The sequence below is a fragment of the Emys orbicularis genome, chromosome 9 (genome assembly GCF_028017835.1).
Source record: "Emys orbicularis isolate rEmyOrb1 chromosome 9, rEmyOrb1.hap1, whole genome shotgun sequence".
Lineage (NCBI taxonomy): Eukaryota > Metazoa > Chordata > Testudines > Emydidae > Emys > Emys orbicularis.
Window position 1 is genome coordinate 40,359,454 of NC_088691.1, and position 17,469 is coordinate 40,376,922.

A 17,469-nucleotide genomic window follows, 5' to 3' on the forward strand; every position below is an offset into this window, starting at 1 on the left:
GTGCCTGAACCAAAGAGCTTGCAAACTACAACAGCCAAGTCTAGACCAAGGGAGGTGGAGAAGGGCTGCAGTCGTGATGGCAAAGGGATTGAGCTGGGGTGTGCGCGTATGGCTTGTTTGTACCATGGTTGTTGTATAAAAGATAATTTGAGCAGGGGGGCGAGGGGCGGGCAGGTGTGGGCAGGGAGGCCAAGCTGTGGGGTGGGTGGGTAGGGGTAGAAAGCTAGCCAGGCATGTGAGGTTTGGCTGGAGTGGCAGGGGAGGGAGGTTTCCAGATGTCCCAGGGTGACTGGGCCCTTGAAGAGGGAGCAGGGGCCAGTGCACCGGCTGCTGACCTGCTGCGCCATTGGCGTTTACAGGGAGGCACTGGGGCCTTCGTAAAGAGGAATGAGGCAGAGGGCTGCAGACGCTGTGAGGCTCCTGCAGTCTGCAGAGAGCTGCTACCCATGGAGCCCGCTCAGCCTAGAGAGGTAAGGGCTGAGAGCCAGGTGAGCAGGACTCGAAAAGACTGGAGCCAGGGAGGGCTAGGAGTGGCTTGCCAAGGCAGGGAAGTGCTGCAGAGAGCAGATCAGGGGAGAAAAGAGAAGCCCCAGGACTGAGCATTGTTGTGTGATTTAGGCCATTAAATTAGTCCCTGGGAGAAGGGGTGCTCCTGGACAAAAATAAAGCCTGGGGGGAGTTAATAAGGGGTGCAAAGCGGAGGCAGACTGCTGCTGATGCACACCAGGCCAGAAAGGGGGTGCTGTGGGGCAGGCGTGCCATTCTAGAGCACCCCCTTCTGGCCTGCTGTGGCTCAGCAGCGCCCTGGCACAGCTTGTGGGTTCTCTGCCCAGGGCTAGCCTGTAGGGCCTGATTCTCCATAATGCTGGGCAGCTGTGTCTCTTGCTGACTCCAGGTGGAATTATGGGTGCTTAACCCCTCTGATTATCGGGGTGTCGGGGTCGAAGCTGCTGGCCGGGAATGAGCTTGGGTTTGGTACACAGGGCACTCCAGGGGGATGGAAGGCTCTGTATTAGGAGGAGCATTGTCCCCACACCACCAAGAGTTGTCCCAAGACAACATTGACAGTGGGCCAAGTCATCCAACTGGGAGAAGGCGTCCATTCCTCCTGAGCAGCCCTACAATAACAACTCAGGTTCCTGAACAGGACGGAGGAAAACAAGCTGAAAGGCAACAGTTGTCCATCCGGTATCAGAAACAATGGGGAGGACAAAACGGGGTCTGCGCCCACTGAAGTCGATGGCAGAGCACCTCATGCCGGCAGTGAGAACAAGATCGAGTCCTGGGCGAGGATGCCATGGCTAAGGCTGGAGTGCTCCCACACAGAGCTCAGCAATGCCCAGGGTGTGTCGGCTCAGCGCTCACTCACTTTACTCCAGGGCAGGCCTATGTTTTCCTAACTGCCCTCTCACATCTGTGCACCTCACAACCTGTAATATATTTAGTGTCCTAACGCTCCTGGGAGGCAGGGAAGAGCTGTTATCCCCACGTCTCCCCAGCCCTCTGGTTTGTGTGTGCAAATGGCATTTGCACGTGCAGCCTGGCTAGGCAGACCCTGATGGCTGGAGGGAGGAGCGTGAATGCACACGCAAGCTGGAGTGCCCCTAAACACAGATCCTCAGCATTGTAAACTGGAGCAGGGGGAATCCTGAAAATCTGCGCCATGGTGTCCGTCTGTCTGGTGCGTACAAATAACCCTGATGTGGTCCCCCCCAGTGTAACAAAGGTGACGGGGCACTCAGGCTAGTTTCCAGAGGCTGCAGGGCTCTCTGGAGCAGGGTAGCGGGGAGAGGAGGAGGACGGGGGATCTGGACTGACTGGCTGAAATACCTCTCTCAGCAGCAGCCTTCTCCGCCCTCCCCAGGGTTTGTTATTCTAAGACTCCTGGCCCAAATGAGAAACAAATGGGGAAATGTAACAAGCCCTGCACAGGCTGCCGTGCAGGCAAAGGCCTAACCACCATCACAAATGGGGGGCAGAGGGGAGCCCCGGGGGTGACAAATTGTGTTCTCCAGAAGGGCCCAGTGCTCGTTCCCAGAGCCGGAGCATTTGGGACAGCTGGACGCAGAAGGCAGAGGCTGGACGAGACCATTTGCTCTTTTCTTTCCTTCTCCCACGTTGAAGGCATCTTGGGAGAGGGGGCTGACCTGTGACCCCACTTTGCTTCCTGCCCCCATCCCCACCCTATGTGTGTTTCTAATCCGGGTCTCACCCGATGATAAGAATAGCAAATTGGGAAGAGGCAGATCATTGGAGTTGGGTCTTCTGGGATAAAGTGGGGCATCCTACAGCATCATGTTTAGGTTGCTTTTATTTACCTGTTTGCACGCCCTGTATTCTACATCAGCCAGGACCCATGTGCTTCTTGGCGTGACACTATGCTGAGGCTGAGGGGATAGTTGCTGACTCTGTTTCGAAGTGAATGACAGTTAATCTGGGGTTAGAATGAGGACAGAGAATGGAGCAAGAGGGGTGGGAAGCAACTGGCATGGAGTCCCCACCAAATCAGACCCTAAAACGGAACGTCCCTGGAAAGAGGGTTATTTTCCCTGCTGTACGACACCCAGCGGCAGCTCTGCACAATGGGCCTTGTTTGGAATCAGACGCATGCTGTTTCCCTGCCTGCCTGCGTCAGTTTCCCCTAGTCTCAGCCGGCAGGTGCGTGATGTGAAGTGCCCCATAGCCCAGGCTCCCGTATGGATAGCCGCATGGCACCCCAGCCCCAGAGAATGGGGATGGGGGAGAGGTCCAGCACAGAGGAGGTAACATTTCTGGCGTTACAGCACCTGAGCAAACACAGTTGGGAGGGGGAATAACCCCCGTGACTCCCCAGAGGCCGAGCAGCACTGATCCCCTAAATGTGCCACAAAAAGACCAGAGCACAGGCCCCTCCTGTTTGGAATCAAAGGGCAGTCGGAGGCACTGGAGCAGCCAGCATGATGGGGTTGGCCAGGGCTGGGGTCCCGTCCATGCACTGAATCCCCAAGTTCTTTCCCTTGATTATTTCTGTTGAACAAGCAGCGGGAGCTGGGTCGCCTCCATGTCAGGCTGCTGTGTGAATGGACAGGTGGAAGGACAGCACCAGTCCAGTGGCCATGTGGGCCCAGAAAGGAGACGTCTCCTGGCCGTCAAAGCTCCCACTGACTTGCAGTGACCTTGAGCAAGTCACATAGGCTCCGATCTTCAAACAAATTTAGGCACCTAACTCCCATTGAAATCCCCTTGCCATGGGAGCTAGGTGCCTAAATACTTTTGAGGATGTGGGCCTTTCCCTCCCCATGTCTGAGCTTCCTCCACTGTAAAATGGGGCTAACAACACAGCCTAGCTAATGATTTTATACTGCTGTGCTGCCCATCATCCTTGTATGTGGGCACCTTCCATATGAAATTGACAGCAATAGGGAAGTTGCTAGGGGACTTGGAATCTCTGGCCTGGCTCCTTTTGAAGTGTCCCATCTCTGCTTGGGCTACCCTTTGGTTTGGTTTATTGATCTCCCCTTTGTAAAGGGCTCGGAGAGCTGCAGCTGGCGAGTTCTCTGGTAATGGTAGATACTGTTGGGGGGTAAACTTTAAATGACATGTTTTACCGAGCTGAGGAGTAGCTTGTACCAAGAAATCGAGTACTGAGTATTAACAATCAGACACGAGCGAGCTTCTGCACTGAAAGCAGAGGCTGCTTCATAGCTTGAGACTCTTGTGTGATCATTGGGTGTGATGCACGCTTTATAGCTAAGCAGCATGCTCAGTCCTGCAGTGCTCAGCTCAGAAATACTCACAACAGGCATTTTCCGTAGTTGGATTGTCCATAGGATCCTTTCTCCAACTTCTTGTTCCAGGGCCAATGATTGCTTTGCCAGGAGCAGTGGCCAGCCCTAGGGTCAGAGTCGCCTGTTGAAGTCGGATCCCTGCTCTGTGACCATGGACAGGAAAGAACCGGAGTGCTGGCTTCCAGACATGCAGCCTCGGAGGTGAGTGAAAAATCAGCTGCCACAGTGAGGAAGGGCCCAGCATGCGCCTGACTTGATACAGCTCCGAAGGAGAGACCGTGCCCCCAACCCAGCATTAGACTGTCTCAGGGCTTGCAACGCTCAGTGATTCAGGTGTGCCGTGTGCAAAGTCCCTCCCCGCATGTTTGTCCGGACTGTGCTGACTCAGCAGGGAAAATTCCCTCCAACTCCTTCCTCCCGGCCCAAAGCTGGGGCTGGGGGAGTGGGGGCTGTGGCCCCAACCTGGCGGTAGAGATTTCCCAGGGCTGGGTGAAGGGGAAGCTGGCCCGGCTCAGGGCGGGAGGTGGAGATGTCACTGTAGAGTCAGTGTTAATCAGAGGCCCATAACAAATCCTATTAAAGCTTCATTAGGGCCCCTTTGGGGCTATAATTATCAAAGGCTCCCTCTGGTGCTGCAGATACTAGAGCAATGCCTCCTCAAGGCCAGATGAGAGGAGTCGGGTGACGGGCAGACTGGGAAGCAGAGGGGCGTGGGGGTGTGTGAGACACGGGGCCTGGTTGGTCCCAGCCTCATGCCCTGTGCAGCATATCCCCTGTACGGAGCGGGGGTGAGCTGGTGCTGTTCGGCCCTGGGCCAGTTTTGCACGCCCTTTGCACTGTCAATGAGAAGGGGTGAGGTGGGGTGGGGGGGATGAGTGGGCCCAGTGCTGGGAAGGCAGCTCTGGCAGGGGCTTAATGGAGGGTGCATGGACTGTCCACCCTGGGCAGGTGAGAGGGCTCTGCGCAGCTGGTCTGCCAGGAAATTTCAGAGTCCCGCTCCCCAGGGAGCCCCTGCTAACGGCCCAGCACCTGCTGGCAATGCCCAGCTGAAAACAAGCTCATTTAGGGAGACGCACAGGGCTGCCCCTAGCAGTAGCATAGCCTCACGCCAGGCTGGGAGGGCAGAGTGCTTGGGAAAGAGAGTCCCTCCTGCAGAGCCGTGGGGCTGGGCAGCGGGAGCTGGCTCCCTGAAGGTCCTGGAATACACAGAGCTGGACAAAAGCAGGGCCTGTAATCCCCAGCTGCAATGGGGTTGCCCCATTGGTCACCCCTGCTGAATTATCCATCCCTCTCTTGCCAGAGCACACAGGCCTAGGGGGACCTGGCTGCCTTGTGCTGCCCCAGAGGTACCAGCTGCCTGTTTCTCCCGCAATCATAGAATCATAGAATATCAGGGTTGGAAGGGACCTCAGGAGGTCATCTAGTCCAACCCCCTGCTCAAAGCAGGAACAATCCCCAACGAAATCATCCCAGCCAGGGCTTTGTCAAGCCAGGCCTTAAAAACCACTGAGGATGGAGATTCCACCACCTCCCTAGGTAACCCATTCCAGTGCTTCACCACCCTCCTAGTGAAATAGTGTTTCCTAATATTCAACCTAGACCTCCCCCACTGCAACTTGAGACCATTGCTCCTTGTTCTGTCATCTGCCATCACTGAGAACAGCAATCAGGGATGCAGCTCAGCCCCGGAGGAGGAGGAGGAGGAGGATCCAAAGTGTAGCTTTCCCTTGCAGGGCTGCTCCCTGCGCTCCTACATCCCAGACAGCAAATCCTTTTGACTACGTGCATCTAGGGTGACCAGACAGTAAATGTGAAAAATCGGGACGGGGGTGGGGGGTAATAGGAGCCTATATAGGAAAAAGACCCCAAAATCAGGACTGTCCCTATAAAATTGGGACATCTGGTCACCCTACGTGCATCCAGCCCCGCACAGTGCTGCTGGGGCTGATTCTCTGGGCTGCCCTGGCGCTGTCCAGCCTGCAGAGCAGTGGCCTGACCTCAGTGCAATCAGAGCAGGGACTCTGAGCCCAAGGCCCGACCCTGCCCTGTGGGTGTCCCTGGCAGCCGGATGGGCCCGCAGTGAGAAATCCGCCATTGGTACCAAGCCAGGCCTGCTTCCCTATTTACCGCTTTGTTACAGCCCTGAAATCTCTCGCCTCTCTCTCCTCCCCTCCTCTGTTCCTTGCCCCCCCTCCCTCCTCCCTTTCTTTTCTTCTGGCCCTCTCTCCATTAGCTGTGCCATCCTGCACAGACCCATTTCCTCCCCATGTTACTGCCCCCCGCCCCCTCCCTTAGGGTAATGGGGACAAAGCTCCTAATCACCCTCATTAATTGTCCCCTCCCCGCTCCCCCTGACCCCCTGGGGCATTTCTCACAAATGGTGTCTAACTTTTCCCTTCTGTGTTTTGTTTTTCCACTGAAGCTGACGGTGCCCCCCCAGCCTCCCGCTGAGCTGCTGTTTACTCAACTGGGGCATGCTGGACACCCTGGGACCTCCTGCTCTCCCCCTTCCCCAGCCCCGACCAGGCCGGGAGGGCTATAAAGGGCTCCTAGGACAGGCCAGAGAAAGAGACCTCTCTCCTGCTTCACCAGCTCACGTCATGGAAGCTTCTGTCCCCACTCCCCTCGGGCTGGCCGGCTGGCTCCGGGGCCCCCTGGGTGCCTGGGGCTGCGGGCGCCCTGTGCAGGGCCAAGAACAAGGCGGAAGGTAATGAGGATCTTATGGCCACAGTGCCCCTTGCCCGCTCTGTGGCTGGCGCAGCTGAGTCGGAGGAGACAGGGCTGGCAGAGGGGGGAGCATGGTGCTCCGTCTTGCTGCTGTTGGCAAAGGGGCGAGGTTTTTTTTTTCATACGGAACGGGGTGCATCTGTCTGTGATTGTTAATAAGGGGTTTGTACTTCTCTCCCCTTCTACCCTGGTGGCTCAGAAACAGGCCCCCCAATCCCCATGTCCAAACCCACCTCCTAGATGGGGAAACTGAGGCCCAGAGGGACCACCTTGAGGCCGTGCCAGAGGATCGGGATGCAGGGACTCTCCTGCTGTCACCGCTAGCCCTTAACCCCTGAGCTCTACTTTTGGGGGAATGTTAGGGTGGGGGCTGCAGTGCAGTGCTTTCCCCTGCCCCCCCATCCCTTGGCACTGCAAAGCGTAGGGCTTCCGAGGCTCATCCTGTGAAGCCGCTGGCAGTCTGGGAGCAGGGTCTGCCCACAAACAACAAATCCCCCAGAGTGGGGGAGGCGGAGAGCTGGGGACGGGCTGTGTTTGTGTGTGGATGAAGGGGTGGGGGGCTGCAGGATGAGGGATCTTAGTGCTGAGAACACCCTCGCCCTGTGTGGGCACGCGGGCGCTATGGGCCTGCATTTGCCTTGGTGCTTGTGCAATGCCACGGCTCTCTCAGCTGTTATGAGCTGGGGCTTCTCAGTACGATAGCACCCTGGGCCTGCTGACCACTGACTGGCCTGCTCCAGCCCCTTCTCCTTGTCTCACTTCGCAGATCCCCACCTCTCTGGAGACCCTGGCTTCCCACTGCAAAGGACCTGTGCAGGCAGAACAGGGACCACACAGACCCGGTGAGTTTCACCCTCCCTGATCAGAGGGTATCCAGCTCGGCCCAGCCCTAGAATTCACCTGGTCCCTCTGGGGCTCAAGGTGGGTCTGAGGGCGGGGTTGGGTGCTCGCCCTTCAACTCTGCAGATCTCTGCATCACAGCTTCCCTAGGCTGAGCAGCCTCGTTCCCGAGACATTTCCCCTGGGTTCTTTTGCCAGCCCCAACCCCTGGGGTTATTGCATTCAGCTCTGGGCCCCACACTGCTAGTCGCTGTCCAGCAGGGACTGATTGGGGCTCCAGGGAGCTGGCCTTGGGTGACCTCCAGCTCTGTTTCCATGAGGCCCAGGGCTTCAGCTCGCCTGACTGGACGCACTGCAGAGTGGGAATTCAGGATGGAGCTCATGGGAAGCTGCCTGGCCGCGAGATCGGGGGACTGGGTGACTGGCTCCCAGGGCAGATCCATCCCTCAGCACTTTTTTACAGCTAGGGCTGGACAGCACCTGACAGGGCCAGATCCTGTGCTGGCCCCAGGAGATGGACAGGCTGAGCTGCTGGGCCTTTTCCACCTCTAACCTGTGAGCTCCACGGGCTCGCTGGGCTGCACACAGGGACCACTCGGGGGCAGGGGCAGAAAAGGACTGAGGGGGGCGTGAGGTGGGAGCCAAGCAATGTTATTTTGAGTGCAGGTCCTGGCATCCTGATGCATGGGATCCATTCACATCCCACTGGAGGCTAGTGGACAGATCTCCCCCGGCTGACACCTCCTGGAGGCTGGGGGGTGGGGCAGACCTCCCCAGCTGGTGCCCCTTGGAGTCTGGTGGGCAGATCCCCCCCACTGGTGACCCCTGGAGGGTGGCAGGCAGACCCCCCTGACTGGTGCCCTCTGGAGGCTAGTGGACAGAGCCCCCTGGCTGGAACCCCCTGAAGGATGGCAAGAAGCCATTCCCTATGCTGGCATCCCTGGAGGCTGGTGGGCAGACCCTCCCCCCTGGCTGGTGCCCACTGGAGGCTGGTGAGCAGACCCCCCGGCTGGAGCACCTTGGAGGCTGACAGGCAGCCACCTCCCCATCCTGGCACCCTGGAGGCTGGCAGGCAGACCTCTCTGGAAGCCAGGGCACCTTCCCCCACCCCTCCCAGCTGGCACAGTCTCTCCTTTTGAAGGCAAGCGGCTGTGAAATGAGCCCCCTCCCTGCAGTGGGTAGTGTAGGCCAGTGCCAGGCTGGCTTCTCTGCTGGCAGGGCTGGCTCTCCCTGGGTAGCTGCTGTGGGGGGTTAGATTTCAGAGAGCTCTGGGTGGTGGGAAAGGGACGCCTCTTCCCTGGCCAGGGCCGGGATTCCTCAGGGGTTAGTGACGCTGGGCAGGGGTTTGGCACGGGGGGAGATTACAATGGATAAAGCCCTCCCGAGGGTAGAGCCAGCTTCCTCCCTGGCCCTCTTTGCTGTGGGCACCAGGGAGTGTGTTCAGCAAGGCTGGGGTGGGCGGAGGAGGCCGGGCCGCATCCCCTCAGTGGGCTCACCTCTCAGCGTGGGTGGCAGCCAGCCGGAAGGAAAGGAAATCTGCCTTGCTGGGTGTGATCCCCCCAGGGATGGGGAGCGGCCAGCATGGCCTCCCTACTCCCTGCACTGCTCATGGGCCCTGCCCCGTTGGAGAATACCAGCAGGCAAAGGAGCTACAGATCCCAGGAGAGACGACAAAGCCCCGGAAGGGCAGCTGGCTCCTCATGCCAAGGCTGCTGTCCCGGCCAGGCTAGAACAGGGCTCCCCACCCTCTACTGGGAGCAGGTCCCACAGCCTCCCCCATCTCACGAGCAGGAACCTTTCCCTGCTATTCAGCCTAAATGTCCCCTCTCTTCATCTCATGCCATTGCTGTTCTCCTATCCTGCCTGATCCCACAGAGAAAGCACGGGACACTCCAGAGCTGGGAAAAGACCCATGTCCTCTTCCGGCCAATGCAGGCTGTTCCCTGCAGCGCATGCATCTGTGCTGGGTCTGAGTCTAACACAAGAACAAGGGGACGCTGGTGGGAGGCAAATTCAGAACTGGTTCAAGGAAATACTTTCCTTCCGGGCACCACACAGTTAGCCTACGGCTCTCTGCCACAAAGCATCGTGGAGGCCGAGAGTTTAGCAGGGCTCATAAAAGGATTCTAACATCCTGGGGTTAGAATAGGCACCATGGCAAAATTAAATCAGCTAGAGCTTTGCAAAAGGTATGATCCCTCCGTGTTCGGGCTATGAGCCCGACTCTTACTACTGGGGGTAAGGACGCCACTCTCCCTGCGGGGAGGTTAGTCCCTCACCACCTGCTTGCAGGATCTCCCTCTGCAGCAGCTGGTGCTGAACATAAGAACATAAAAGCGGCCATACTGGGTCAGACCAAAGGTCCATCTAGCCCAGTATCCTGTCTACCGACAGTGGCCGATGCCAGGTGCCCCAGAGGGAATGAACAGACCAGGTAACCATCAAGTGATCCATCCCCTGTCACCTATTCCTAGCTTCTGGCAAACAGAGGTTAGGGACACCATCCCTGCCCATCCTGGCTAATAGCCATTGATGGACCTATCCTCCATGAACGTATCTAGTTCTTTTTTGAACCCTGTTATAGTCTTGGCCTTCACAACATGCTCTGGCAAGGAGTTCTACAGGTTGGCTGTGCGTTGTGTGAAGAAATACTTCCTTTTGTTTGTTTTAAATGTAGCGCCTATTAATTTCATTTGGTGACCTCTAGTTCTTGTGTTATGAGAAGGAGTAAATAACACTTCCTTATTTACTTTCTCCACAACAGTCAAGATTTTATAGACCTCTATCATATCCCCCCTTAGTTGTCTCTTTTCTAAGCTGAAAAGTCCCAGTCTTATTACTGTCTCCTCATACGGAAGCCATTCCATACCCCTAATCATTTTTGTTGCCCTTTTCTGAACATTTTCCAAGTCCAACACATCGGGGGGGAGAGGGATAGCTCAGTGGTTTGAGCATTGGCCTGCTAAACCCAGGGTTGTGAGTTTAATCCTTGAGGGGGCCACTTAGGGATCTGGGGCAAAATCAGTACTTGGTCCTGCTAGTGAAGGCAGGGGGCTGGACTTGATGACCTTTCAAGGTCCCTTCCAGTTCTATGAGATGGGATATCTCCATTAATTTTTTTGAGATGGGGCGACCACATCTGCATGCAGTATTCAAGATGTGGGCATACCATGGATTTATATAGAGGCAATATGATATTTTCTGTTTTATTATCTATGCCTTTCTTAATGATTGCCAACATTCTGTTAGCTTTTTTGACTGCTGGCTCCAGCCAGAGACAGGCCACGTGGACCTAGCCTCTGATCTAGTCTGATGAGGTGGGTGAGGTCATATCTTTTATTGGCCCAACTTCCCTAGGTGAGAGATATTAAGATAATAGAAGACATGACCTCACCCACTTTGTCTCTCTGATCTCCTGGGGCCAACCCTGCTACAACAGCACTGCAAGTGGCCGATCTTTGATCTAGGCTGGTGGGTCCTGTGTGCCGGAGCTGCCCCTGCTTCCCTTGAGAGATGATCCCATGGCCCAAGAGATCCACTGGCAGGCCAATCTTTCCTGCTAGTCAAACTAACTTTTCCTTTGCTTAGTTACAGCCTATTCTTCCCAGCTAGAGACCCTTGGGCTCTCCCAGTGTACCTACTGCATCCCCCGTCCCTGCCCCTGGAATCCCATCAGTCCCCACAGGGATCCTAACTCGCCCCATCCCCCATGCTGGGGGGAGGCTGCAGCGTAGGTGCTGAAGGCATGGATCCGAATTCCTGTTCTGTGTTTCCCAAGGCCTGCGGCAGTGAGATGCTGGTGGATGGTGGCTCAGGCAAGGCATCAGCACTGTTCCGGCACCCCGTCAGGTACGTGCAGCCCACAGTGCCGGCGCGCAGGCTGCTTGCTTCTGTTCGCTGGGGCGGGTAACCAGCGCTCATGGTGCTGGCTAGAGTGGAGCGTCAGCTTTGTGCACTTGGCTTGGCCAACGCCCCACTGGCCAGCCCTGCAGCACCCCCCTGCTTGGCCAGTCCCGCCTTGCCTTTGCCCCATAGCTCTGCCTTTGCCCCGCAAGCCTGCCTTGCAGCCCCACTCCTGCTACTCTACCACTGGGCTCCCCACACACAGCTGTGCTGATGCCCCTCAGTCCTCAGCCCCACGCAGCTGTGCTGATGCCTCTCACTCCTAACCTGCAGCCCCCTGCTAGCTCAGTGCTGGGCCCCATGCAGGATGTGCTGCCCCTTTCACACCCCTGGGCTTTCCAAAGAGGAAGCGAAGGAACCTGTATTTCTCAAGTGTCTTTTTCCCCACAGACTCTTCTGGCCCCGCTCCAAGTCCTTCGATTACCTGTACAGTGAGGGGGAGAAGCTGCTGGAGAACTTCCCCGTGCAAGCCACCATCAGCCTCTATGAGGACTCTGACAGCGAGGAGGAGGAAGAGGAGGAAGGCTGGGGGGAGGAAGGGCAGGTGGAGGAGTGGGGGCAGCAGGCGGAGGAGTCTGTGTTACGGCAGGAGGCAGGCTGTCATCAGGGGCCAGCTGGGGTCAGCCAGCCAATAAAGCTCTGTCTGAAGTGACCCTCACAGTGCCCAGCGCACCTGGGCAAGACTCAGCTGTGGGGATAAACGCCACACAACCTTCCCCGGTGCTGTCGGTAAAGGAGCCTGCCAGAGACTCCACCCCAAGGTGCCAGGACCCTGGTCCTTGCCATCCTACACCGGTGTGTGTGTGTGCGGTGATGGGGGCCAGAGGGTTGTTTGGAAGCATTTTCAGGTCTCTCCACTAGGGGGCACAGTTCAAACCCCAGGGCTGCAAAACTCCAAGATGGTCCTGCTGGAGGCGAGAGGCCCCCGCGCCTGTCCCAGGTGAGCAGTCAGAGCTCGGGGCGGCTGGGCTAAGTGTCTGCCAGGGAAAGGACTCTCCCATTCCAGACCACGACGTCCCCTGAGCAATGCCTGCCTAGTGCTGGGGAGCGGGGCTGGGCCGAGGGCAGAGGCCAGCTTTCTCTACTGCACCAGCCCCTTTGGGAACCGGGTGAGGGGTCTCAAAGAAGAAGCCTGCCCAGACAACGCTGCGGGAGCTGGGCTCAGAGTGAGTGTTCCAGCCTGCTCCCCATAACCCCGAGGGGGTATCTGCCCCCACTGGGGGGCGCTGGTGCCCAGGTGGAGCTCAGCTGTGCCCCTGGGTTTTAGTCTGTATGTTCTGGGGGTTAATGTACAGCAGGGCATTGACGAGTGAAATAAAGCATGTGATGCTCTAACATCAGGGTTCATGGCACTCTGGAGTCCATGGCCAGGAAATCGGGCTACCATGGGGAAGTGGGCACATGTGTGACTGAGGGAGGGACTGGGTGGGGGAATGACCTGGTGGGAGCAGGGCAGGGTCATCAATGTGTCCAATAGAAGGTGGGGAGGAGGGGACGAGAGGGGCCCCACAAGGCAGAGGGAAGTGCCAGATTAGCAGATACCCCCTTGCTCCAAGGTCTGACTGCTGTCCTTGGAGCCGGGCACAAGATTATGGCATCTCCGACCTGCACCTCTGTTTGCAGGGGGCAGGCGGCTGGGTGGGGCGAGGACTACATTGCTGGCCAGGCCAGGTGCCAATCTGTGCTCTGACCTGGGGCACCCTCTCCGTTAGCACTTGGGGCCAGGTGTCATCAGGCAAGGACAATGCAGCCCTGCAGGCTAACGGGGCTGGGGCAGGCTGCGGGGGGTGCCAATGCCCGCCACTACACCAGCGTTGCCATGCGGTCGGGCTCAGAGCAGAATCTACAGTGGCATTCAGGGACAGGAAACTCTCATTTTATGTCAAACTGCTTAAATATCCCCATCTAGTGGTCGAATGCAGCACGGCCCAGAGCCACAGAGGGGAACCACGCCTGCCCATTCTTCACTACAAAAATAGCTCTGACTTCCTGAACTAATAGCGTGACAGCAAGGTCTAGTGGTTAAAGCTCTGCACCGGGAATCAGGAGATTCGAGTTCTAGTCATGCTGCTAGAAGATGCTGCTGAATTGACTGAGGGGTGAGCATATTTGCTGTTTGAACATCCAATGCCCCCATCTCCTCAGACCCATTCCCCACTCCCACCTGCCTCTCTTTCAGGCTGGCTCTTAGGGTGAGTGAGCAGGCTCATAGAGGCGATGAGGGTCACGTCTGCTGAGGATGCCCAGCGCTGGGCCCACGCATGCATTTGCAGCAGCTTAACTAAAGTGGCTGCAATGTGACCCCACCAGTTTGACTGGTGCAATGTCCATGTAGACAAACCCTGGGGAAGGGCGATTTTATCCCAGAGTCAAAGTGCCTTCTTCTGAGTGTTCTTAAGTCAGGAGCAAATCAGAACAGGTGAAACAGCTGTCCATACAGACCTACACTGAAATAACAAGAGGTGGGACTCCAAAGCTGGGTTGTGGTTTTGGTACAAGTTCAGGTGTCAGCCCTTCCCGAGTCATAGCTGCTGCCTCTGTGTACAGAAATGAGCTTTTACGGGCAGCCCTGCAGAGCCACCCTAGCTCTGAATCTGTTCTGGCTCAAGGATCATCCATGCCATTGTCAGCTACGTTCCAGCTGCAGAATCTTTAATCCTGCTGGGTATCCTGAGCCAGGAAGAACCCAGCTTGACTCTCAGATCCCCAAGCCTCTGGCTGCCTGAAGCTGGGACTGAATGACAGGGGATGGATCACTCAATAATTGCCCTGTTCTGTTCATTCCCTCTGAAGCATTTGGCACCGGCCACTGTTGGAAGACAGGATACTGCGCTAGATGGACCATAGATCTGACCCAGTATGCCCATTCTTATGTTCTTATAGGTATTAGTATTGTTATAAGGGTCCCAGTTCTAAAACACAGCCTCCAAACAAAAACCTATGCTACTTGTAAACTGTAATGAAAACTCCAGGACCTCTAATTGATACCCATCCTAATTATTGTGCTGTCAGGCCTTTTTAAAATATTAGCAGCTACTGACACCTGGTGGACATTAGGCGTGTTGCACTTTAGTTAACATTTTACTGTAGAACTGGAGATTATGTGAACCTCCTGAGCTATTTCTTGAGTTGGCAAAACCCATTCGAGTTCACCGACCTTTCCTTCTGTCATTTAAGAGCATGGATCCCCCCTCAGTTTGATTCAGCTGGGGAAAATGTTGATTTCTAGCTAATAGGCAGCTTATGCTCTCCATATTATGCACCAATCACTGATACCCTCAATTTAAACAACACTTTACTGTTCCCCTTTAAATCAATGTTTCTTAGCTACAGTTGTGTGGACCCTGCCTCCTGCACTCCCATAGTAAGGGCCTCATTTTATATGTCAAAAAGAGAATCCTGCACTCTAGTCTCCACCTAAAGTTTGAGAATCAAGCTGGGTTTTATGTGACTGGTAGGGTTGGTTCCTCTGAGGTACAAAAAAACAGGACATCAGGGATGATCTTGAGGCTAAACCCATAAACCTAGACAACTGCCAGAGCGTACTGAGCCCCCTTATAGATTCTCCCAGGACAGCTACCTCAAACAAGGGATGATCCTGGGAAAACCTGGACAAGTGGTAACCCTCAGGACTGGAAGGGACCTCCTTGGTCATCAGGTCCAGTTGCCTGCTATTGCAGGCAGCTCTTTCATATCATCCTGTTCATAAATATACCAAGCTCCATTTTAAAACTAGTCCTTATTGGGACACTATTCTGGAACCTCCCTCACGTGATGGTTAGAAGCCTTCTAATTTCCAGCCTAAGTTTATTTGTGGCCAGTTTATCCCCATTTCCTCCCTGGTGTTGTTGTAAGAGCCTTAGATGATAGACACTGTAGAAGTGCAGAGCACCATCAGTCATCATCGTTTTAGTTATTTATAAGCTGCGACATGTGGTGCTGGGACCAACGTTTGCAGCTCGGAAGTGTTTGGTTTGAGCCCTTCTCTGTTGTTGTTGTTAACAGGGGGAGGGATAGCTCAGTGGTTTGAGCATTGGCCTGCTAAACCTAGGGTTGTGAGTTCAATCCTTGAGGGGGCCACTTAGGGATCTGGGGTAAAATCAGTACTTGGTCCTGCTAGTGAAGGCAGGGGGCTGGACTTGATGTTCCTTCCAGAGATAGGATATCTCCATTAATTTAAAAAAAAAAAATGCTTCTGGGGTTTGAGCTCAGCTGGCAGTGGGATGTGCTACTACCTGTCAGAGGGTGAGCCTGGCCCATGTCTTTAACTGCCCTGTCGGCACGACCTGTGAGCTCTCTGGGCAGGGCCTGTCCCTTACTGTGTGTGTGGGTAAGTACTAGGCACAACAGGGATGGGCCTATAGCAAAGAGACCCATCCCCATGAGCCCAGGCAGGCCTCCCCAGGGAGCAACTTCCTTCCAAGTCTGGGGCAAGTGGAGAATAGTGGCTGAACATGAATGGTGGAGCCAGATCCCTCTGCAGCCACACACAACAAGGCCCTGGCTTGGTGCGATCATGGGCCCAGACATTGCGGTGAGGGGCGCATCAGAGCCGCAGCGAGCGGAGACACCGCCCACAGCTTCGTGCTCACTCCCTGCAGCGTCCTGGCATGACCCAGCCATCAGAACTACAACTCCCAGAGTACCCTGCGGCGCAGAGGCCTTCAAACCCAGAAGTGGGACGGCCCTTCCTTCAAAGGCTGCCCTCTGAGTGGACACAGCAGGCGGCAACGCCCGCCTCTGCCACGCTGATTGGTCACAGTGGGAGAGGCGTCCCTCCCCTTCCATTTTGTGATTGGGCAGTCTAGATGGAGCGCTCACGCCTTAGCGGCTGAATGATTGGCCATAGATGTTTGCCAGCTCCGCCCCCGCTCTGTGATTGGACAGCGAGGGCTGCTCGGCCCCGCCCCGCCCCTTGTCTGCGGGTGGACACTGGTGGCTGCAGGCTTGGGCTGCGCCGGGCGGGCGGGGAGCCGGCGGCTCTGTGTGTGTGCGCGCGGGGAGCCCGGAGCTGCGGCGGGCATGAGGTACCGAGGGGAGGGAGTGGGGTGCGGACTAGGGCAAGGCGAGGGGGTAATGGGAAGTACAAGGAGGGGGTCATGGTGAGGAGTATGGGGTGGGGGTCATCATGGCGAGGGGCGAAGGGGTGGGGAAAATGGGGACGGGAGAAGGGGTGGATGGGGAGGGGATGGATGGGGAAGGGGTCATGGGGAGGGGGGGAGGGGTAAGAGGTATGGGGTGGATGGGCAGGGGTCATGCAGAGGGGAGAAGGGGTGGGGGTTTAGGGTGCATAGGGCTCGGACAGAGGGGAGGGCCATGGGATAGGGTCATGGGGTGGGGGAATAGGGCAAGGGGCAGAGGATGAGAGGAGAAGGGGTTTGGGGAGGGGGATGGGGGTGTAGGTTTGGGTTGGGGGGGTGGGGAGATGGAGGGGAAGGGCCAGGAGGCTAGAGGAAAGGCCAATGGGAGGGGGCCTGTAGGGATGGGGGGTGGATAGAGGAGTGGATATGGGGAGGGGGCCCATAGGGATGGTGGGGTGGATAGAGGCATGGGTATGGGGAAGGGGCAGGGGGGCTGGAGGAAGATGAGATGGATGTCTGGGGTGGGGGCACTGGGAAGTGGAGGGGAAGGGGGGAAGAAATGGGGCAGGAGGGGACAGGGTAGCATGAAGTAGTATGAATTTTTAGGAGCTGGAGACAACCCAGGGCTGTGGAAATTGGGGGTGCAGTAGAGACTGAGTGGGAGGCTGAGGGGTGTGCTAGAAGAGGGGTGAGGGACAGTACCGGAAGAGGGGATTGAGTGGGAGGGTGGGATTGGAGCTTTGGGGACTGGAATAGAGAGGAAGGGGGTTGAGTCTGCCTTTGGGAATCAGGAGGGAGGCAGGAATGTCAGGGAAGTGGTGGGGAAGGAAAGAGGGGTTGGGATGGAGAGGGGGGAAGGGGAAGCATGATGGCAATGGAGGGAAGAGTGAAACGAATCGGTACTTGAGTGCTAAGCTCCGAGGAGCTGGGAAAGTATCTGCTAGGGTGTGTGGGTGCTGTGGACTGTGGGGGAAGGTGTGTTCACTGGCTACAGTGGGATTCGGGGCAGGTCCAGGGGGCTGAGGGTGGAAGGTGCCTGGCTGGTACATATCAGCTTACACAGCTGTTTGTGAGCATACACTCCAAACCTGGTGAGTTTTAGGATTGGTTTAGGACGAATTCTGGTCCCATTGAGGGTTTGTGGATTGGTT

At 56.4% G+C, this 17,469-nt stretch overlaps 1 protein-coding gene across 1 annotated transcript; it reads left to right on the plus strand.

The window, feature by feature from the left end:
• Positions 1-6,367: 6,367 nt before the first annotated feature.
• Positions 6,368-11,889, plus strand: RIPPLY1 (ripply transcriptional repressor 1). The gene is made up of 4 exons (XM_065410268.1): positions 6,368-6,474; positions 7,261-7,336; positions 11,113-11,183; positions 11,628-11,889. The coding sequence occupies exons 1-4, from the start codon at positions 6,368-6,370 to the stop codon at positions 11,887-11,889; spliced, it is 516 nt and encodes a 171-aa protein (XP_065266340.1).
• Positions 11,890-17,469: the final 5,580 nt, after the last annotated feature.